Source organism: Anomaloglossus baeobatrachus, chromosome 2 (genome assembly GCF_048569485.1).
Source record: "Anomaloglossus baeobatrachus isolate aAnoBae1 chromosome 2, aAnoBae1.hap1, whole genome shotgun sequence".
Classification (NCBI taxonomy): Eukaryota; Metazoa; Chordata; class Amphibia; order Anura; family Aromobatidae; genus Anomaloglossus; species Anomaloglossus baeobatrachus.
Genome location: NC_134354.1, coordinates 424,193,409 through 424,216,570, shown reverse-complemented (window position 1 = coordinate 424,216,570; position 23,162 = coordinate 424,193,409). Strand labels below are relative to the sequence as shown.

The 23,162-nt window shown below is 48.8% G+C and overlaps 1 protein-coding gene across 1 annotated transcript in view; it reads left to right on the top strand.

Moving 5' to 3' along the window:
- The window catches only part of ELOA (elongin A), a 113,370-nt gene that overhangs the window by 58,831 nt on the left and 31,377 nt on the right, over positions 1 to 23,162 (top strand). Inside the window, exons 5-6 of the mRNA XM_075336206.1 lie at positions 9,494 to 9,602; positions 9,722 to 9,880. Of these exons, the coding sequence (XP_075192321.1) occupies positions 9,494 to 9,602; positions 9,722 to 9,880 (268 nt within the window). The remainder of the gene's footprint in view (positions 1 to 9,493; positions 9,603 to 9,721; positions 9,881 to 23,162) is intronic.

Here is a 23,162-nt window from a genome sequence, read left to right as displayed (position 1 = left end):
CGAAGCGCGTCAAGCCATGATGTTTTCATGGAACCGATGATGTTTTTTTTGGATTTTTAATCGTTGAATAAAGTTTCTACACTTTTATATATTTTTCGTTGGATTTATATTTTTCCTATCCTGGAATTGGTGCTGAGTCCCGTCCTTTCTCCTTGCTATTGTCTCTTTTAACACCCCCTTGGTTAAAAGTGATATTGCATATTTAGTGCCCTAAATTTCTAAAGTACAAAGTCTATGTCTTCATAATACAAAGGAGAAAAAAAGTTTCAATTATCATCTCTGTTCCATTTTAGTGATACATTCAGTTTAAAATGAAAAATGTTGTGAAAGGTCCTCGTTAACTGAATCACTGTATGTATTACAGCACGTTTTGGATGCACTCTCTGTTGGGTTTATAGTGCACATGAAAATAAGAAATTTTGTAATATATCTTATTAGAGAAATCTGCTTCTTTCTCCACCAGGACTAATCACTCTTTTTTATATTCTCAATTCAAAGGTAAAATCTGTCTTTAGTGAAGACATATTTTTACATTTCTGAATTAGCAGTTATTACTCATAAGAGTCTATCTTCTATTTAAAGGGGAGGAGAAGGGAAAACCTAGCGAAAGATCCCCTCCCCCGACTTCCTCCTCCCCTCTACATAGACTCTTATCAGAAGCAACTGTCATCTCCTATGTCAATAATGGGAAATCTGTCTTCAGTTAAGCCTTCCCAACGTGACCAATTTTTGTATTTGCCTTTTAGTTTTTTTTTTGCTCCCTTTCTTCCAAGAGCCTTAAGTTTTTTGTTTTTCAGTCCACAAAGACGTGTAAGTGCTCATTTTTTTTTGCAGGACGAGTTGTACTTTTCAATGTCACCATTTACTTTACCACATATCGTTTTGGAGCACAGGAAAAAAAATCCAACTTCAGTAAAATTGTGAATAACACGCAATTCTGACATTATGTTTTGGGAATTGATTTTTTGGGGTACATTGTGTGGTAAAAATGACCTGCCATCATGAATGTACAGTGCAATTGTGGCAATAAAAAAACAATGCAATTTTTTCGTTTTGAATTATTCATTGTTTACCGATTGAGTGTGCAACTTTATATTTTGATAAATCAGACTGTTAAGAGGGCTTTACATGCTACGATATCGCTAGGGAGCGTACCCGCCCCCGTCGTTTGTGCGTCACGGGCAAATCGCTGCCCGTCGCGCATGATATCGCTAACAACAGTCACACGTACTTACCTTCCTAGCGACGTCGCTGTGGGCGGCGAACAACCTCTTTGTTAAGGGGGAGGTTTGTGCGCCGTCACACAGCGGCCGACCAATAGAAGTGGAGGGTAGAAGACCAGCCGCATTATCGACACGCCCACCTCGTTGCCGGAGGACGCAGGTAAGCTGTTGTTCGTCGTTCCCAGGGTGTCACGCGTAGCGATGTGTGCTACCTCAGGAACGACAAACAACCTACGTCCACAACGACCAACGAGATTTTGAAAATGAACGACGTGTCAACGATCAACGATTTGGTGAGTATGTTTGATCATTAACACTCGCTCGGAGCTGTTACACGCAACGACATCGCTAACGACACCGGATGTGCGTCACGAATTCCGTGACCCCGACGACATGTCGTTAGATAGGTCGTTGCGTGTAAAGCCCCCTTTAGAGGTAGGTCTTGGCTGTGACTTGCAGCCATTATCTAGGCCGGTTCAGCCTGTGAGCCTGCTCCATTCACTTGCTCCTGCAACGCAACGTATGTGTACGGCGGATGTTGGTAAGAGGTTAATACAGATTTTCCCTTTTAGTTGAAAATGATCGATCAGTCCTGGCGGAGAAAGAAGCAGATTTCTCTGATAAAGATAGATTACAAAGTTTCTTATTTTAACATGTACTTTTGATTTCTGAGATTAAATTAAGATGATAGTTACTTTTTACTCATTAGATGACTGTTTGAAAATACATTTTTATTACAGCACGTCATAGGTTGAGCAGCCTTACAGGGTTTGACCAAGAATAAAACTTTTTTCAAAATGCTTTAAAAGTTAAAAGGGTTGTCTGAGTAGTATACAACTCCTTTTAATGTAATTTTCTTCATCGTTCCTTATGGGAGACCCAGACCATGGGTGTATAGCTTCTGCCTCCGGAGGACACACAAAGTACTACACTAAAAGTGTAGCTCCTCCCTCTGAGCATATACACTCCCCGGATGACAAATCCAACCAGTTCAATGCTTTGTGTTCAGGAGGTCACACACACACATGCATCCTCTGATTTTTGATTTTTGATTTCAAAGATTTGGAAGAAAAGCGGGTCCAGTCTGGACTCCCGGCATGTCCCTTCTCACCCCACTGTGTCGGCGGTGCTGTTAAGGTTGATTTTACAAGGCTGGAGCCTTCACATGCCGCGCTCCTTCACCATCCCCTGAGGCTCTGGCTTGAAGTGGGAGCCATCACGGTTCTCACTGCTTTGCAGGAGACCGGTCTCCATCCGCAGCCCTGTTCAGGATCCTGTCGGACGGAGCGCTCACCTCCCAGGGACCTGGCACCTGCGTCTCACAAGCTAAGTACTGAGACGTTATTACCACAGACAGGGGTCTTCAGGGGTCCCTTGTACTTTATATTTTGGGGAGAGTGTGTTTTATGACTGTGTTAACATTTCCGGCCGGTTCTCCAGTTTTCACTGGAGAACCGCGCCGATGGTGCCTGCACGCTGGCCGCATGTTTAAATCTAGGCCCCGGCTTCGCCTGAGGCCTAGTTTCGTTTTCACTCCCCCTGCATGTCAGTCATGCAGAGGGACAGTGTGGCTCCGCCCAGCGGCTGTTCAGCACAGGGAACGGACACTCCTCACTGAGGAAAGATTCCCTCCCCTGTATACTTCATTTGTCCTCCGGATCCAGCTCTCAGAGTAGGCCCCGCCCCCTCTCCTCGCTCCGGCGCCATTTTCTCAGCGTTCTCAATGTCTGCATAACACATTGTGACAAATGGGGGCCTTGGGCTGGGGGATCTGGAGTGCACAGAGATGTCCCTATGTTAAACGGTCTGGCAAGCCACAACCTCCGGTTGTGCAGCTGCTTATATACTCTGTTTATATACTCTGCTGGGGGTCATTCTGGACAGGAGCCCCCACTTCTGCAGCATGTCTCACATCAGAGCAAGGCTGCAAGGCTGTTCTTATTATGCACTGCATGTAGACTCGTACTGTCTGTACCGAGCACATAACCACATTGTGATGCTTGCTCTAACATAGTGGTCCCTCAGCCTGGAAGCTCATCAGTGGTCCCTCCAGCTGCTCCGGCTCCGGTGGTTGATCCCCCGGTTTGGGCAGAATCCCTCTCTCCAGGGGACAGCTGTCCCGGACACTGCTGAGCATGCATCAGCCCCCTTCTCAGGGCGCTTCTGCTGCTACGGCTCGCTCAGCAAAGCTCACAGAGGATTCTTCATCTGGTCTCAGTCCCCGTCCTCCTAAAATGGAGTCGCAGGGTCCCCTTTCCTTCCTCGTCCCGCAGCTCTGATTCACGAGCCGACTCGCAGGACGAGGAGGATGCCTTTACTAGGGGCTCGGACGGATCTGTCCGAAGGTGACGCAGATGCTAATGATTTGATTGCGTCCATTATATTTGTACTGGACCTCAATCCACCTGTATCAGGGGTGCATTCCCCTCTGGCAGAAAGGCATCAGTATACCTTAAGAGAACAAGGAGTGTGTTCCTTAACCACTCCAGTTTTCAGGCCACTGTGACCAAGCCCAGAGCCTGTCCTGACAGACGCTTCCCAAAGCGTGGTTCTGATGACTGTTTCCCCCTTCCACCAGTGATGGTCAAGGAGTGGGCTCATTCACCAAGGGTGGACCCTCCGGTGTCTAGACTTTCAGCCCGGACAGTTGTATCAGTGGCTGACGGCACCTCTCTAAGGATCCCACTGTCCGCCAGGTTGTCCTTCTGGCCAAATCTATATATGAGGCGGCGGGGGCCTCGTTCTCCCCATCTTTTGCAGCAGTGCGGGCTCTCAAAGCCATCTCTGCTTCTCTGGAGGAGATGCATTCCCTCACCAGGGACTTTATGCCCGAAATGGTTGCCTTAACTTCCAGGCTTCAGTCTTTTCATCCTATGCCATGTCTGCCATGCTGGAGACTGTCACCGCACTGCGGTGGCCTCGGCTACTTCCCTCGCTATCCGCAGGCTCCTGTGGCTTCGAGAGTGGAAGGCAGATGCTTCTTAAGAAGTTCCTTGCTGGGCTCCCTTTTGCTGGGACCAGTCTATTCGGTGAACATCTGGATGAAATTATTAAGGACGTTTTTGGCAGAAAGAGTACTTCCATGCCACAAACCCAGGAAACCTGTCCAGGGCAGGAACCAGTCGAGGTTTCGTTCCTTTCGTTCCTCTAACTGGTCGTCCTCTAAGCCCTCGGCCTCGTCCACTAACTCAGCCAAGGTCCGTAAACCAACTGGCGCATGAAGCCGCGTCCTCAGAAGTCCGCAGGAGCTGCGGCCCCCAAGGCAGCCTCCTCTTGATTATCTGGCCGCGCCAATAACGTCCTTGGTCGGTGGCAGGCTCTCCCTCTTGGGCGACGTGTGGTTTCAACACGTCTTCGATCAGTGGGTGTGGGTTACCATCTCCCACGGCTACAGAATAGAATTCTATCCAGCCCGCCAAACAGATTTTTTCTGTCAACTCCCCCCTGCTCCAAGGCCGCCGCATTCTCACAGGCCGTGGCATTCTTGCAGGCCAATGGAGTAATTGTACCAGTTCCCGACAGGGAACGGTTCTGAGAGTTTTACTCAAATCTCTTCCTAGTCCCCGAAAAGGACGGTGCTTTCCGACCTGGATCTCAAGCTTCTCAACAAGCATGTCAGGTGCAGCATTTTTGCATGGAATCTCTGCGATCAGTCAATGACCCAAGGAGATTTCTTAGCAGCCATCGACATCAGAGATGTCTTTCTGCTTGTGCCAATCGCAGTTTCACACCAGCGTTGGCTACGTTTTGTAATCGGAGAGGAACATTTCCAATTCGTGGCTCTCCCCTTCGGGTTAGCCACGGCCCCTCGTGTACTCACAAGGTCACGGCAGCAGTGGTTGCGGTTCTGCACCTCCAGGGGTTGGTAGTGATTCCTTACCTGGACGACCTTCTAGTCAAGGCTTCATCCAGTGCAGACTGTCAGCGGAGTGTCTCGCTCACTCTCAGCGGAGTGTCTCGCTCACTCTCAGCGGAGTGTCTCGCTCACTCTCAGCGGAGTGTCTCGCTCACTCTCAGCGGAGTGTCTCGCTCACTCTCGCCACGCTTGCAAGTCCACTCTGACCCCGACCTAGGACCTTATGTACCTAGGGATGCAATTCGAGACTCTGCTGGCGCTTGTGAAGCTGCCCTTAGTCAAACAGCAGTCCCTTCATCTGGCGGTTCGCTCTCTGCTGAGGCTCCGCCGTCATTCCATCAGGCACCTCATGCAGTTGCTGGGTAAGATGGTGGCGTCAATGGAAGCGGTTCCCTTTGCCAGTTCCATCTGCGTCCCCTGCAGCTGGACATTCTCCTCTGTTGGGACAAGCGGACCTCTTCCTTGCACAGGCTGGTGGCTCTGTCGCCACAGACCAGGAGCTCTCTTTAGTGGTGGCTTCGGCCCCTCTCTCTGTCCCAGGGACGCTCCTTTCTGGCCCCGTCCTGGGTGATTCTCACCACGGATGCCAGTCTATCCGGCTGGGGAGCAGTGTTTCTCCACCACCGAGCACAGGGCACTTGGACTCCGTCCGAATCAGCCCTCTCGATCAAGGTGCTGGAAATCAGGGCTGTACTCCTAGCTCTCGTAGTTTTTCACCACCTGTTGGCGGGCAGGCACATTCGAGTCCAGTCAGACAACGCGACAGCAGTTGCCTACCTCAATCAGGCGGGACTCGCAGCCGCATAGCAATGTCGGAAGTTCAACGTATCCTTCAGTGGACGGAGGACTCCAAGTCCACCATATCCGCAGTCCACATCCCAGGCGTAGAAAACTGGGAGGCAGATTATCTCAGCCGTCAAACCGTGCACAGCGGCGAGTAAGCCCTGCATCCGGCAGTGTTCCGGTCAATCTGCCGCAAGTGGGGCACTCCGGAAGTGGATCTAATGGCATCCCGGCACAACAACAAGGTCCCGGTTTACGTGGCTCGCTCCCACGATCCTCAGGCCTTGGCAGCGGACGCGCTGGTTTAAGATTGGTCCCAGTTCCGTCTGGCCTACGTGTTTCCCCCTCTAGCTCTCTTGCCCAGAGTCCTGCGCAAGATCAGAATGGAGGGCCGTCGGGTCGTACTCATCGCCCCAGACGGGCCCAGGCGAGCTTGGTTCCCAGACCTGCTCCGCCTGTCCGTAGAGGTGCCGTGGCATCTCCCGGACCGCCCAGACCCTCACAGGGTCCGTTTTCCGCCAGAATTCTGCGGCTCTCAGATTGACGGCGTGGCTCTTGAGCCCTGGATCCTTACGGCTTCAGGCATTCCTTCCGAGGTCATCTTCACTATGACTCAGGCTCGGAAGTCTTCCTCGGCCAGGATTTACCACAGGACTTGGAGAATTTTCCTGTCCTGGTGTCGTTCTTCCGGCCATGCTCCTTGGCCGTTTTCCTTGCCGACCATCCTGTCCTTTCTACAGTCCGGTCTGCAGCTAGGACTGTCCCTCAATTCCCTCAAGGGACAGGTCTCGGCTCTGTCAGCGTTGTTCCAGCGGCGTATCGCCCGGCTGGCCCAGATGCGCACCTTTATACAGGGCACATCTCACAGCATTCCGCCTTACCGGCGGCCTCTGGATCCCTGAGACCTTAATCTGGTCCTCACGGCCTTACAGAAACCCCCCTTTGAGCCTCTTAGGGAGGTTTCGTTGTTTCGTCTTTCACAGAAAGTGGTCTTTCTGGTGGCCATAATTTCTCTCAGGAGAGTCTCTGATTTGACTGTGCTCTCTTCGGAGTCACCCTTTTTGGTCTTTCACCAAGACAAGGTGGTTCTCCGTCCGACTCCGGGCCTTCTCCCTAAGGTGGTGTCTCCTTTCCACCTTAACCAGGACATTTCATTGTCTTCCCTTTGTTCGGCCCCTGTGCATCGCTTTGAGAAAGCGTTGCATGCTTTAGATTTGGTGCGGACACTCCGGATCTATGTGTCACGCACCGCTGTTCTTAGGCGGTGCACCTCTCTTTTTGTGCTGACCACAGGTTAGCGCAAGGGTCTCTCGGCTTCTAAACCGACCCTAGCTCCTTGGATTAGGTCGGCCATATCCGATGCCTACCAATGTTCTCAGGTGCCTCCCCCGCCGGGGATTAAGGCGCACTCGACCAGAGTTGTCGGTGCCTCTTGGGCTACGGCTCAGCAGGTCTGTCAGGCTGCCACTTGGTCTAGTCTGCACAACCTTTCAAAGCACTACCAAGTGCATGCTCATGCTTCGGCAGATGCGAGCTTGGGCAGACGCATCATTCGGACGGCTGTCGCCCATTTGTGAAGTTAGGTTTTGCCTACTTCTCAGTTTCTGTTTATTTCCCACCCATGGACTGCTTTGAGACTTCCCATGGTCTGGGTCTCCCATAAGGAACGATGAAGAAAAAGAGAATTTTGTTTACTTACCGTAAATTCTTTTTCTTATAGTTCCGACATGGGAGACCCAGCACCCTCCCTGTTGCCTGTTGGCAGCTTTCTTGTTCCGTGTGTTTTCACCGGCTGTTGTTGTAGACAGAGGTTCCGGTTATTCCGGGTTTTACTCTATCTCTACTTATGGGTGGATGTCCTCCTTCAGCTTTTGCACTAAACTGGTTGGATTTGTCATCCGGGGAGTGTATATGCTCGGAGGGAGGAGCTACACTTTTAGTGTAGTACTTTGTGTGTCCTCCGGAGGCAGAAGCTATACACCCATGGTCTGGGTCTCCCATGTCGGAACTATAAGAAAAAGAATTTACGGTAAGTAAACAAAATTCTCTTTTTAACAGGAAATAAATCTGCTATCAACACACAACCTTTGTTTTCCTCAAACAGCTGTTTTATAAGTTTTGTCATTGTTCTGGATCTTGCTTTCTGTCCTCACTAAATACTGTTCCAACCCATTACACCACCCACCTCCTGTTAGCGCCTCCAAGTCCAGGGGAATGGGCAAAGAAACTGAAATGAAAGACATAAGACTTTTCTGATGGTCTAAAGTTTATTGTGACGCACTATATATTTTTGTTGAATATCATTGGTATAAAGAGCATGGACCATATTCTCACGTAATGTACAACATTGATAGGCTACCTGAATCCAAGCGCAGAGGATACCTCCTGCTGGCTGGCCAAGTCAACGCTGTCATTCAGCGTAGCAGAGCTATTTTGAGCATGCGTGTTTTGCTCACAGACTTCTTCTTGCCACACATACTAAAAACAGCATCTGGCATGGACCCCGACACCTACCCACTGCATATGATGGACCGCTGTTGTTCCATATATTCAGTCAACATGGTGCTTTTGGCCTGGAGCTCAATGTATTGGGTGTTATCTAAGGTGTGAAAATGCCTTAGATGTGCATACTGTGATCAAAACTGTCATCAAAATGCCTTCAAAACAGAGACATATTGGAAAATATGTTACATTGTAAAGTCGTTAAAAGAATCAGAATGTTAAAGGGAACCTCTCACCACTTTTTTGGCGCAAAGGCTGTGGCCACCACCACCAGGCTCTTATATACAGCATTCTAACATGCTGTATATAAGAGCCCAGGCCGGGGGTATAACATAAAAATCACTTTATAATACTTACCTAACGGTCACTCTGCGGTGACATAGGGCCTAGTGGGCGTCTCCGTTGTCTGGTGCGGGCGCCTCCCCTTTCGGCCATCTTCGTCCTCTTTCTGTGTGCATGACGCATCTACGTCATACACACTTGCCGGTCCTGCGCAGGCGCACTACAATACTTTGATCTGCCCTGCTCAGGGCAGATCAAAGTGCGCCTGCTGAGGACCGGAATGCTGGTGAGTGTGTATGACGTCAGACCTGTCATGCACTGCGGCTAGAGAAGAAGGAGAACAAAGATGGCCAAAAGAGGCGGCGCCGGGACCGGACAACAGAGACGGCCATAAGGTCCTATTCCACCGCAGCGTGACCGTTAGGTAAGTATTATAAAGTGTTTTTATGTTGTCACAGCGGCCTGGGCTCTTATATACAGCATGTTAGAATGCTGTATATAAGAGCCCGGTGGTGGTGGCCACAGCTTATAGTCCAAAAAAGTGGTGACAGGTTACCTTTAAGCATTTATCAGGTGCGCTCACTATTTGTAATATAACAGTAATGTTATATCTGCAGTGTACCATATTTTATCTGGACACTCCACGAGACGTAACTCGATCGCCCATTGCTGTCCTGAACTAATGACATTATCTCCATTTATAAAAGCCAGCAGTTTGAGTAGTAGGTACACATTCTGAGTGGCTGCTGATGTGTCCTCTGATGTACATGTTGGCAATAAAAGTTTTATGACTTGTAATATTTTTCCTGGTGATGTTAACTGGTGTTTTTGTGTCACTGTTGTGCAGATAGACCAAGTCCCTGTTCTCCCTGATATACCATTGCCAGCTATCCAGCCAAATTATCGACCTCTTCCATCTATTGACACTGTTCCCGCCTTGCCTCATAAGAGGAAAGGTAAGATGCCATGATAATAACGTTGGACCCAGTCCAGCAGCCTGGTCAGTAATCTCTGGCTGCTGGATGGGAGATCAGCCGGAGTATTTTCTGAATTATATTTTCTAATTGATCCCTAGCTCCACTGTATTCTCAAGAGGAGGATGAAGGTAACGGATTTACTGGCCGCAGATTAAACTCCAAGATGCAGGTGTATTCTGGATCTAAATCCGCTTACTTGCCAAAGATGATGTCCCTCTATGAGCAATGTATCCGAGTCCTGGCTAACAACATAGACTGTGAGTATCATGTTTCATGTAGCAATTCCTACAGTTGTGGAGTTAGGTGCCTGCACATATGAAACGCACATATTGTTCTGAGAAATATTGAAGTATTTATTCACAAAGGGTTTGATTAACAGATTTGGTATAAAAACCACTTGAATAAGCTTCTTATTGATTTTAATGAGCAGTGCTAAGAAAAACATTTGGCAAACAGCACCATGTATAGTATTGGGGTGCCCAGCTTCCTTTAGTCACAGGCATACCCGCATGGTTTTTGTATACTTTATTAAATTTTAAGGGGTTTACAATAACAGGGGAGGGGGTAATTGAAGTATTTAAAATGCATTCTTAAAAATATTGTTGAAATAACAAAGAAGGGGAAGAGTAAGGGAAGAAAGGATAGGCTAAAAGTGGATGGGAAGGGGTATTGGAGGGGAAGTGGGAATGGAAGGAGTTAGGGAATATAAAGGGGGAGGAGAAAGGGAAGGAGGAAGACGTTGAGGTAATTCGTTAAGTTTCAAAGTCAAGCAAGATTATAAACTCATATTCATTTAGCACAGTATATAAACACATTCAGAAATAACATATTACATTTATATTATTTAGATAATGTCAAGGAACTAATTCAAAACAAGGTTTGGCATGTATTTCTGGGACCAAAGAGACCATCTTATTTTATATCTTTGATAGTTTTTTTTCTTTTAACGCAATATTATACTCATATAAATTATGAGCTGAAACCCTGTCCGTAACTTCTGAAATAGATGGGATTTTTTCTTCTCTCCAGTTGGCTGCTAATAAATTCTTAATAACTAAGAAAATGTGACAGACAATGTATCTATACTTTTTCTCATATTCTTCTAACCCTATGGAAAGAATAACCAATTCTGGAGTAAGATTTATATCTTTTGTAGTCAATTGCTTTAAGAGGTCTCTGACTTTCTTCCATAAGGGTTTAAGTAAAGGACATCCCCAGAAAATGTGGATAAAGGATCCATTTTTCCCGCAACCTCTCCAACATAGTGGTGAGTTTTCAGCAGAAAACTTGCACAACTTTAGAGGGGTATAGTACCATCTGGAATACACTTTATAATATGTCTCCTGAAGAGAAGCACAGGTTGCAGTTGCATAAGTTGTTTCCAGAGCTTGTTTCCATGTACTTATAGGGAATTCCTTGTGCAAATCTTTCTACCCGCATGGTTTTTGAAGCAGAAGAAACTTCAGAAAAACACTAAGGCGGGCTTTGCACGTTGCAACATCGGTAACAATGTGTTACCGATGCTGCAGCGATAGTCCCGCCCCCGTCGCACGTTCGATATATAGTGAAAGCTGCCGTAGCGATTATTATCGCTACGGCAGCTTTACACGCACATACCTGCCGTGCGACGTCCCTCTGGCCGGCGACCCGCCTCCTTCCTTAGGGGGCGGGTCGTGCGGCGTCACAGTGACGTCACACGGCAGGCGGCCAATTGAAGTGGAGGGGCGGAGATGAGCAGGATGTAAACATCCCGCCCACCTCCGTCCTTCTCATTGCAGCCGGGAGGCAGGTAAGGTGAAGTTCCTCGCTCCTGCGGCTTCACACACAGCGATGTGTGCTGCCGCAGGAGCGAGGAACTACATCGTACCTGTCGCTCCCCCGGCATTTTGGAAATGTCGGAGGCTGCAGCGATGATACGATGACGACGATTTTGCGCTCGTTCATCGTATCATCTAGGATTTACACACTACGACATCGCAAGTGACGCCGGATGTGCGTCACTTTCGATTTGACCCCACCGACATCGCACCTGCGATGTCGTAGTGTGCAAAGCCCGCCTAACAGTGTTTCTCTTCAAGCCTATTGTTTGGCGTTTTTTTCCAGTGTTTTTCGCTGGTGTCTTTTTTTGTAAATCCTGTAAGGTGATGGCTTCTAAACCACCTGTTCTTATAGTACCTTTATGGTTCTCTAAACCTGAAACCGGTAAAAGATGTTAAGAAAGGTGGAACACGTGCACCCCAAGTTCTTTATTCAGCACTTTCTCAGCAGGATTCCAGACAGAATCTGGTGTGTGTGCATATTGCTGAAGTATGTTTTCCCATTGAGATCAATAGCAAATAGTTTTCTAAGTTTTTTTTGGGTTCAAAAACCCAATTTGTTATAAAGAAAAAAGGTTAACATTAATAGTGGTGCCCAAACTTTTTCATATGACTGTATTTGGTGTTTTTTACCTTCGCATTTGTAAGCCAAAAGCAGGAGTGGAACAATCAGAAGAAAAGTATAATAGAAACACAAGCACCACTTCTGTATTCCTTACTCACTCCTGGTTTTGAAAAAAAATCACTGACCTGGTGGATTATTCTAGATAAAAACAATATTTATTAATTAATTAAAATGTAAACCTTATCCACTAACAAACATGTAAGTATGACCAGCATGTGTAAACACTTATAAATAGAAATTACGATTGCTAATAGCACTGTTACCAGCACTAAGGCCATGTGCGCACGTTGCGTTCTGTAACTTGCAGAAATGGATGCATCCTCTGGCAGAATTTGTCATTGTCAAATTTGGTTTTGGCTACGAAAATACGCATGCGTTTTTGCCGCGTTTTTACCGCGTTTTACATGCTTCTTCAGTGCATAAAATGGGATGCTGTCACGGCCAGGTGGACGGGCAGACCCAGGAGGTGGATCCACTGGGCCGAACTCCTAGATGGTAGTAAAGAGTCCGGTAGCTGGAACACTATAAACAGCAGAACAGTCCGTGCACACGAGTATAGCGGAGAAGTCCCTGGGACCACGGAGTCACGGGTGGTAGTCCGGGTGACGCAGCTCAGGTTCGGAAGCCGAGATGATGTCAGGCGGGGTCCGGAACCTTTGGAGCGAGATGACGAGTCACCGCAGGGATCCGGGATGGTGCGGACTGTCAGGATGGCAGATGGACAGCGTTCGGGGTTCAGGATACGGCAGGACTGGATGGTGAGGCAGGCACGGCTCTACAAGAGAGATAGGTGAGTATATGCACAGAGACACCAGGAGACCTGACTCCTAGCTTAGGAAACACGAAGATCAGGCCCCGCCCCCTTGGACAATAAACCCCTTTATACCCTGTACCTGATTAGCCTCATTTCCTGTTAATGGACGCTGGCCCTTTAAGAAAGGGTCAGTGACCGCGCGCCCTAATGCGCATGCGCGCGGCCCGGGTGCCAGAAGCCAGGGAAGGAAGCTGAGAGGAGGACGCAGGGGAGCCGGCCAGGGCCTGAGAAGCCGTCGGGCGCCGGGATCGGAGACCAGGGGGCCTGGGAAGGACGGGCACCGGAGGCTGGAGAGCGGGGAGCGTGGCAGGTGAGCCGGGGAGCGGGGCTGAGGACCCGGGGAGCGGAACAGAGGACCCGGGAAGGGGAGCCGAGGACCCGGGGAGCGTGACAGTACCCCCCCCCCACGCCCCCCTCCCCGCAACCGGGACATGAAGGCACGGATCAGAGGAGTGCCCACGTTCTCCCTGGGCTCCCAGGACCTATCCTCAGGACCATACCCTTCCCAGTCCACCAGGAAGAACTGTCGACCTCGTACGGTCTTCATGGCCACGATATCCCTTACCGCATAGATGTCGTCATCGGCAATAGGTGGAGGAGCCGGACTGGCAGCAGCGGAGAAGGGACCAAGGACAACCGGCTTGAGCAGGGAGACGTGGAATGAGTTGGGTATCCTCATCGTGGCCGGGAGCTGTAGCTTGTAGGAGACCTCATTGATCTTGTTGAGGATTTTAAACGGCCCAATGTAGCGAGGACCCAGCTTGTATGATGGTATCTTCAGGCGGACGTACTGGGAAGCAAGCCAGACGAGATCTCCAGGAGAGAAACACGGAGGGTCCAGACGTTTCTTGTCTGCGTGTCTTTTCATCCGCAGGGAAGCACGCCCAAGGGACGCTTTGACAGAGTCCCAAATGGTTGCAAAGTCACGGGCTACTGTATCTGCAGCAGGGACATCCGAAGAAGGAGATACAGGCAATGGGATGGAAGGCTGAAGTCCGTAAACGACATGGAAGGGAGAGCTGGAGGACGACTCACTGATGTGGTGGTTGTGGGAGAATTCAGCCCAAGGAAGAAGAGCGGACCAGTCGTCGTGATGGGCGTTAACATAGTGACGTAAGAAAGAGGTCAAGATTTGATTGACCCTCTCTACCTGGCCATTAGACTGAGGATGGTATGCAGATGAAAAGTCCAGAGTCACTCCCAGATGTTTACAGAGAGCCCTCCAGAAGCGGGAGGTGAACTGAGTTCCTCTGTCGGATACGATGTGTAATGGAAAGCCATGCAAGCGGAAGATGTGTTGTATATAGGCGTCCGCGAGTTCCTGAGCAGAGGGCAGTCCAGCCATAGGGACGAAATGGGCCATTTTAGAGAACCGGTCCACCACGACCCATATGACTGTGTGTCCGGAGGACAATGGCAAGTCCGTAATAAAGTCCATTGCTATGTGTTGCCACGGAACTGAGGGTATCGGCAGAGGCAGAAGACGGCCATATGGGAGGTGTTTGGGCGTCTTGTTCCTGGCACAAGAAGAACAGGCGGATACAAAAGCAGCGATGTCCGTGCGAAGGGATGGCCACCAATAATGACGTACAATCGCACCCCATGTCTTTTTCTGACCAGCATGACCGGCTGTTTTCGAGGCATGACCCCAGTGTAACACTTTTTTCCTGTCTACCTCGGAGACATAGGTCTTCCCGGGCGGTATCTGGGCCAGGGTGACAGGGGCCACCGGAATGATTTTACTAGGACAAATGATGGGTTGGGTAGTCTCTTCCTCCTGCTCCATGGGCATGAAAGACCTGGACAAGGCATCAGCGCGTACATTCTTGTCCGCGGGTCGGAAGTGAAGCTGGAAATCAAACCTGGCAAAGAATAGGGACCACCTGGCTTGCCGTGGGTTCAGACGCTGAGCGGACCGTAGGTATTCCAAGTTCTTGTGGTCCGTGTAAATAATCACGGGGTACACTGCCCCTTCCAGGAGGTAGCGCCATTCCTCCAAAGCCAGTTTGACTGCCAAGAGCTCTCGGTCACCGATGGTGTAGTTGCGTTCAGGCGCTGAGAAGCCCTTGGAGAAGAATCCGCAAGTCACCATCTTCCCGGAGGAGGACTTTTGCATGAGCACTGCTCCGGCTCCTGAGGAGGAGGCATCCACCTCCAAGGTGAACTGGCGGTTTAACTCCGGACGGTGGAGTACAGGAGAGGAAGCAAAAGCCCGCTTCAGAGAGCCAAACGCGGCGTCAGCCGCAGGTGACCAGTCCTTTGGATTAGCCTCCTTCTTAGTCAAAGCGGAGAGAGGAGCAGTCAAGGCAGAGAAGTGAGGGATAAACTGGCGGTAGTAGTTGGCGAATCCCAGGAAGCGTTGGATTGCCTTCAGTCCAGAAGGAGGAGGCCAGTTGAGAATGGCGGAGACCTTCTTGGGATCCATCTGCAGTCCAGTATCAGAGATGATGTACCCCAGAAAGGGGAGAGAAGACTGCTCAAAGACACACTTCTCATACTTTGCGTACAGACGATTCTCTCTCAGTCTCTGTAGAACCAGCTGTACGTTTTCTCTGTGGGTTTGGAGGTCCGGAGAGAAGACAAGGATGTCATCTAGATACACTACCACACAGATATAGAGAAGGTCCCGGAACACATCGTTCACCAGTTCTTGAAAGACGGCAGGAGCGTTACACAGGCCGAAGGGCATCACGCAGTATTCATAATGTCCATCGCGCGTATTGAACGCGGTTTTCCATTCGTCACCAGAGCGGATGCGTACCAGATTGTAAGCACCCCGAAGATCCAGCTTGGTGAACACACGAGCTCCTCTAAGCCGGTCAAACAATTCGGGAATGAGCGGCAGAGGGTACTTGTTTTTTACGGTGATTTGATTCAAACCCCGGTAGTCTATGCATGGGCGTAAGTCGCCCTCTTTCTTCTTGACAAAGAAGAAACCTGCTCCAGCAGGAGAGGAGGATCTCCGAATGAACCCCCTTGCCAGGCTCTCTGAGATGTAAGCAGACATGGCCCTTGTTTCGGCTGGAGATAAAGGATATATCCGTCCTCGTGGTGGTGTTGTTCCTGGGAGCAGGTCGATGGCACAATCGTATGGACGATGTGGCGGCAGTACCTCGGATTCCTTTTTATCAAAGACATCTGCAAAGGACCAATAGGCCGAGGGCAGCCCCAGTAGGTTCTCTGGAACCGGAGGTCGTCGGATGGGTTGTATGGACTTTAGGCACCTCTCATGACACGAAGAGCCCCATCGGGTGATTTCGCCAGTGCCCCAGCTAACTGATGGTTCGTGTGTCCGCAACCATGGAAGTCCCAGCAGGATCTGGTGGGACATGTGTGGGAGGACGTAGAAAGCGATGTTCTCGGTGTGAAGGGCACCGATACGCAGTTCGACCGGCCTGGTGATCCAGGAGATGGTGTCAGAGAGGGGTCTCCCATCCACCGAGGCATTCACTAGGGGCTTGTCGAGTGGAATAACAGGCACCCGGTACTTGTCCACCGTGGCCTGCTGGATGAAATTGCCTGCTGCCCCGGAATCGAGGTAGGCATCAGCCGTGAACCGCGTCTCTCCCGTTGTCACTTGCACTGTCCATGTAACCGGGTCAGAGAGAGTCCCAGCACCTAGGGTGGCCTCTCCTACCAACCCTAGGCTTTGGAGTTTCCCGGCCTCTCTGGACAGGAGCGTAGCAGGTGTGTGCCCTCACCGCAGTAAAAGCAGAGACCCTTGGCGAGCCGCTCTGCTCGACGTTGTTCAGACTGATGCACTCGGTCGATCTGCATGGGCTCGTGGACGGGAGCCCCAGCTGTCGATGACTGAAGTACGGAGGGTTTCTGCGGAGGAGAGGAATGCCGTACCGGACGTCTCTCACGGGACACTTCCTTGGATCGCTCCTGAAAGCGAATGTCCACTCGAGTCGCTAGGGCAATCAGGGCATCCAGGGTGGTCGGTACGTCACGACCCGCCAGCTCGTCTTTAATTCGCCCTGAGAGTCCTTCCCAGAAGGCGGCGGTTAGGGCCTCGTTGTTCCACCCGAGTTCTGAGGCCAGGGTGCGAAACCGGATCGCGTATTGACCCACCGTCAGAGTCCCCTGACGTAACCGGAGAAGAGACGAAGCAGACGCGGAGGCGCGTCCGGGCTCATCAAAGGTACCACGGAATGCCTGCAGGAAGTCCTGGATGTTCGTGGTCACAGGATCCCCCTTCTCCCACAAGGGGTTCATCCACGCCAGTGCCTCACCCTCTAGATGGGACATGATGAAGGCGACCTTGGCTTGGTCGGAGGCAAACAAATGCGGCAGCTGCGTGAAATGGAGGGAGCATTGGTTTAAGAATCCCCTGCAGGTCTTGGGGTCTCCGGCGTACCGGGGTGGTGAAGCCAACCGAAGTCTGGTGGTATCTGAGGAAGTCGCCACAGGAGCTGGATCCGTGGATTGACTAGTGGAAGCCCGGGATGTTGAAGTCGTAACTGCCGCTTGTAGCGTGTTCAGGCGAGCGTCCACAGAAGACATGAATTGCAGCATGCGGGTCTGGACTTCACGCTGGCGTTGGAGTTCCTCCTGTACGGCTGCTAGTGCTGCAGCGGGATCCATGGCCTGATCTTACGCTCACGGCCAGGTGGACGGGCAGACCCAGGAGGTGGATCCACTGGGCCGAACTCCTAGATGGTAGTAAAGAGTCCGGTAGCTGGAACACTATAAACAGCAGAACAGTCCGTGCACACGAGTATAGCGGAGAAGTCCCTGGGACCACGGAGTCACGGGTGGTAGTCCGGGTGACGCAGCTCAGGTTCGGAAGCCGAGATGATGTCAGGCGGGGTCCGGAACCTTTGGAGCGAGATGACGAGTCACCGCAGGGATCCGGGATGGTGCGGACTGTCAGGATGGCAGATGGACAGCGTTCGGGGTTCAGGATACGGCAGGACTGGATGGCGAGGCAGGCACGGCTCTACAAGAGAGATAGGTGAGTATATGCACAGAGACACCAGGAGACCTGACTCCTAGCTTAGGAAACACGAAGATCAGGCCCCGCCCCCTTGGACAATAAACCCCTTTATACCCTGTACCTGATTAGCCTCATTTCCTGTTAATGGACGCTGGCCCTTTAAGAAAGGGTCAGTGACCGCGCGCGCGCCCTAATGCGCATGCGCGCGGCCCGGGTGCCAGAAGCCAGGGAAGGAAGCTGAGAGGAGGACGCAGGGGAGCCGGCCAGGGCCTGGGAAGCCGTCGGGCGCCGGGATCGGAGACCAGGGGGCCTGGGAAGGACGGGCACCGGAGGCTGGAGAGCGGGGAGCGTGGCAGGTGAGCCGGGGAGCGGGGCTGAGGACCCGGGGAGCGGAACAGAGGACCCGGGAAGGGGAGCCGAGGACCCGGGGAGTGTGACAGATGCGTTTTCAATACAAAGACACATGAATAAAGTTTGCCCATTCAAACCTTAGGAAAAAAAAACTGCTATAAATCATACACAAAAATGTTAATTGTAAGAAAAAGATTATTGAAATTTCATATTTATTAATAAAATATAATAATTTTATTGTTGGACTCTTTTTTTAAAGTAGGGCTGGATGTGAGGGCAAAAGGAAACATCATGACCTCACTATCATGCCAAAAACGCATGCTTTGATTTTGACAAAAAAAGCATGCGTTTTGCATCATAAATGCATGAAAAATGATAGGAATTTGATGTAGAATGCGTTTTGATAATTTTCATTGACTTCAATGTTAGCAAAACGCAGCCAAAATGGCAAAAACAATTGACATGTTGCTTCTTCAAATAGATTTTGACAAATTCATAGATTTTGACAAATTTTTTACACCAAAAATGCAGCATTTTTTTATGCATAGTGCGCACAAGAAAGCCGTATTTCTCATAGACTTTGCCTGGAAATCAATACGCATGCATTTTTGCATTAAAACGCTGCGTAAACGCATGAAAAAACGCAACATGTGCACATGGCCTAAAGATGAGCGAACCTGAGGTTCGGGTTTGAAGAGAAAGTACAAAAAAAAAACAAAATTAGACCAATCGAGAATATAAAGCCCAAAAGTATAAACCAACATCATATATACTGGAGTATCAGTTGGAGAAATTTGGATACCTATGAGCTACCAGTAAATCAGATCAACAACTTAATGTCCAAAGCAGAATACAATATATTTTATTAGAAATTCAAAGCACATAAACAAAATCGATGAGATATTATTATTATTTATTATTATAGCGCCATCAATTCCATGGCGCTTTACATGTGAAAGGGGTATACATAATAGGGACAAGTACAATAATCATAAACAATACAAGACACAGACAGGTACAGGAGGATAGAGGTCCCTGCCCGCGAAGGCTCACAGTCTACAAGGGATAGGTGAGGATACAGTAGGTGAGGGTAGAGCTGATATCAGACTGAGGGTTACGGAAGGTTGTAGGCTTTTCTGAAGAGGTGGGTCTTCAGGTTCCTTTTGAAGCTTGTCAAGGTAGGCGAGAGTCTGATGTGTTGAGGCAGAGCATTCCATAGTAATGGGGAGGGACGGAAGAAATCTTGGATGCGATGGTGGGAAGAGGAGATGAGAGGGGAGTAGAGAAGGAGATCTTGTGAGGATCGAAGGTTACGTGCAGGTAGGTACCGGGAGACTAGGTCACAGATGTAGGGAGGAGACAGGTTGTGGATGGCTTTGTAGGTCATGGTTAGTGTTTTGAACTGGAGTCGTTGGGCAATGGGAAGCCAGTGAAGGGATTGGCAGAGAGGAGAGGTCGGGGAGTAGCGGGTGGACAGGTGGATTAGCCTGGCAGCATAGTTTATAATAAATTGTAGGGGTGCGAGACTGTTGGAAGGTAGAGGGTAGAGATGGTTGTGCGGTGCTATATAAGACTGAGGGTTACAGCAGGTTGTATATATCAGATATCTCATTAAATACACCCCAAACCCATAAAAACAAGGCACTGTGGGTGATGTCAGCAAGTAACATGACGGCAACATGACAGGTTGTATTTAGGCATATCCCAAAATCATTAATGCAAGCAGTTAAACTTAGAAGCTACATAGAAAGTAGCATAGAAACCTGTGTTGTCATAAGGTTAGAAGGCAAGCGGTAAACCATATGAGTCTAATGAAACATTAATACATTTAGTCAAACATGATGTTAGTTGAACATAATAATCATTAGAATTGGATGACATGTAATACAACCAGGAGGCAGCCAAGTAGAGTTGTCATAGGGTAATCAACATATAAAGTGGCATGTATTCACCAGGAAAGGCTATCAGAGGTATTTGTACCAATCTTAAAGTGAGAATAATAACCAAACAACTCAAAATGTACAAAAAATAAATTTCATACATTTAAAGAAATATATATCAGTGACCAATATAGCCTCACCCCTTCTTTTCAATAAGTTATAAGCCATGGACTCCATCCATGAACTCTATCAGTTCCTTAGTCTATTAAATCTATTAACAATCAACTTTTTGGGCAGCACCAACCACAACTTCCCAGACATTGCTTGCTGCCGATATTCACAGGAGGATGATGACAGGCACAGGGGACGACAGGGCGTTGAAGGGCAGGATTAGTAACGCGCTTCCTGTCGGCGCATCTTAAATGCCGATGTCAGAAATTGACAGCAGCATTAAATTGGTTTAAAGCCAGTGGTGGATCTCGGATACACCTGTGTCTGTTTGAGGCACTTGATGGCTGATGAAATCAGCTGTTAAGTGCTAAGAAAGATGCAAACACGTGTGAGTCCGCATCAAAGGCAGGGCAATGGCCGATGATGTACAAGGACGTCATCGGTTGTGAAGGGGTTAAGACGCGTCTTTTTTGTCTCAACACATTTTTTGCAATTCTGTTGACTGTTTGCAACGAAGCTTTTATCCTAATATTTTAGTTATTAGTGCTGCATCTCTCTGTAAGAGTTTTCTCATAGTTTTTGACTTTTCAGAGTCATTTAAATATCTTTTTTTGGCTCCATTTGCCTGAGGAAAACAAGCTGCATAATAATTCTGCACACCTTGATAAAGGGTGCTGATATCCTTAAGTCCCATCCTCTCTCATTACACAAATACACATAATCTGATATGCTTAAACTAATAACCATTCCAGATTATACAGGCTGGAGTGGGAAAATGATGTGGTTAAAGTATTCACTTGCCTAAGGGCTCATGTGCACGTGGCGTAAATGCATGCATTAATTAACCCGATGTGTCCTGCAGCTACATGTGCACAGAGCAGGAGCCGGCACTGATAGCTGAGAGCGGCGGAGGCTGGTAACAAAGGTAAATATCGGGTAACCAAGGACAGGGCTTCTTGGTTACCCGATGTTTACATTGGTTACCAGCCTCCGCAGAAGCCGGCTCCTGCTGCCTGCACATTTAGTTGTTGCTGTCACACACAGCGATCTGCGCTTCACAGCGGGAGAGCAACAACTAAAAAATGGCCCAGGACATTCAGCAACAACCAACGACCTCACAGCAGGGGCCGGGTTGTTGCTGGATGTCACACACAGCGACATCGCTAGCAACGTCACAAAAGTTGTTCGTTAGCAGCGATGTTGCTAGCGATGTTGCTAGCGATGTTGCTTAGTGTGACGGGGCCTTTAGGCTACCAGTTAAATAGGGTTTGTCAGATAATTAAGGTAATTAGCACCAGGTGCCAGATTAACACTAATAACTTGTAGGTATATGAGTGTGTTCTCTATTTTAATCTGTGTTCTTTTTCATTTACCTCATTTACATTTTTATTATGTGATTTAGAATAAATTCAGCTTATGAAATAAGCTTAAAATACTGCTAGTTTACTCATGTTAGGATATAATCACATAGGACTACACAATGACCTTAACATCTGTAATTTTGATCTCTAGTGTGTGTGTGTGTGATATATATATATATATATATATATATATATACAGTGCCTACAAGTAGTATTCAACCCCCTGCAGATTTAGCAGGTTTACACATTCGGAATTAACTTGGTATTGTGACATTTGGACTGTAGATCAGCCTGGAAGTGTGAAATGCACTGCAGCAAAAAAGAATGTTATTTCTTTTTTTATTTTTTTTTTAAATTGTGAAAAGTTTATTCAGAGGGTCATTTATTATTCAACCCCTCAATCCACCAGAATTCTGTTTGGTTCCCCTAAAATATTAAGAAGTATTTCAGGCACAAAGAACAATGAGCTTCACATGTTTGGATTAATTATCTCTTTTTCCAGCCTTTTCTGACTAATTAAGACCCTCCCCAAACTTGTGAACAGCACTCATACTTGGTCAACATGGGAAAGACAAAGGAGCATTCCAAGGCCATCAGAGACAAGATCGTGGAGGGTCACAAGGCTGGCAAGGGGTACAAAACCCTTTCCAAGGAGTTGGGCCTACCTGTCTCCACTGTTGGGAGCATCATCCGGAAGTGGAAGGCTTATGGAACTACTGTTAGCCTTCCACGGCCTGGACAGCCTGTGAAAGTTTCCACCCGTGCCGAGGCCAGGCTTGTCCGAAGAGTCAAGGCTAACCCATGGACAACAAGGAAGGAGCTCCGGGAAGATCTCATGGCAGTGGGGACATTGGATTCAGTCAATACCATAAGTAACGTACTCCACCGCAATGGTCTCCATTCCAGACGAGCCCGTAAGGTACCTTTACTTTCAAAGCGTCATGTCAAGGCTCGTCTACAGTTTGCTCATGATCACTTGGAGGACTCTGAGACAGACTGGTTCAAGGTTCTCTGGTCTGATGAGACCAAGATCGAGATCTTTGGTGCCAACGACACACGTGACGTTTGGAGACTGGATGGCACTGCATACGACCCCAAGAATACCATCCCTACAGTCAAGCATGGTGGTGGCAGCATCATGCTGTGGGGCTGTTTCTCAGCCAAGGGGCCTGGCCATCTGGTCCGCATCCATGGGAAGATGGATAGCACGGCCTACCTGGAGATTTTGGCCAAGAACCTCCGCTCCTCCATCAAGGATCTTAAGATGGGTCATCATTTCATCTTCCAACAAGACAACGACCCAAAGCACACAGCCAAGAAAACCAAGGCCTGGTTCAAGAGGGAAAAAATCAAGGTGTTGCAGTGGCCTAGTCAGTCTCCTGACCTTAACCCAATTGAAAACTTGTGGAAGGAGCTCAATATTAAAGTCCACATGAGACACCCAAAGAACCTAGATAACTTGGAGAAGATCTGCATGGAGGAGTGGGCCAAGATAACTCCAGAGACCTGTGCCGGCCTGATCAGGTCTTATAAAAGACGATTTCTTCGGCGCTCCATTGGGAGACCCAGACGATTGGGTGT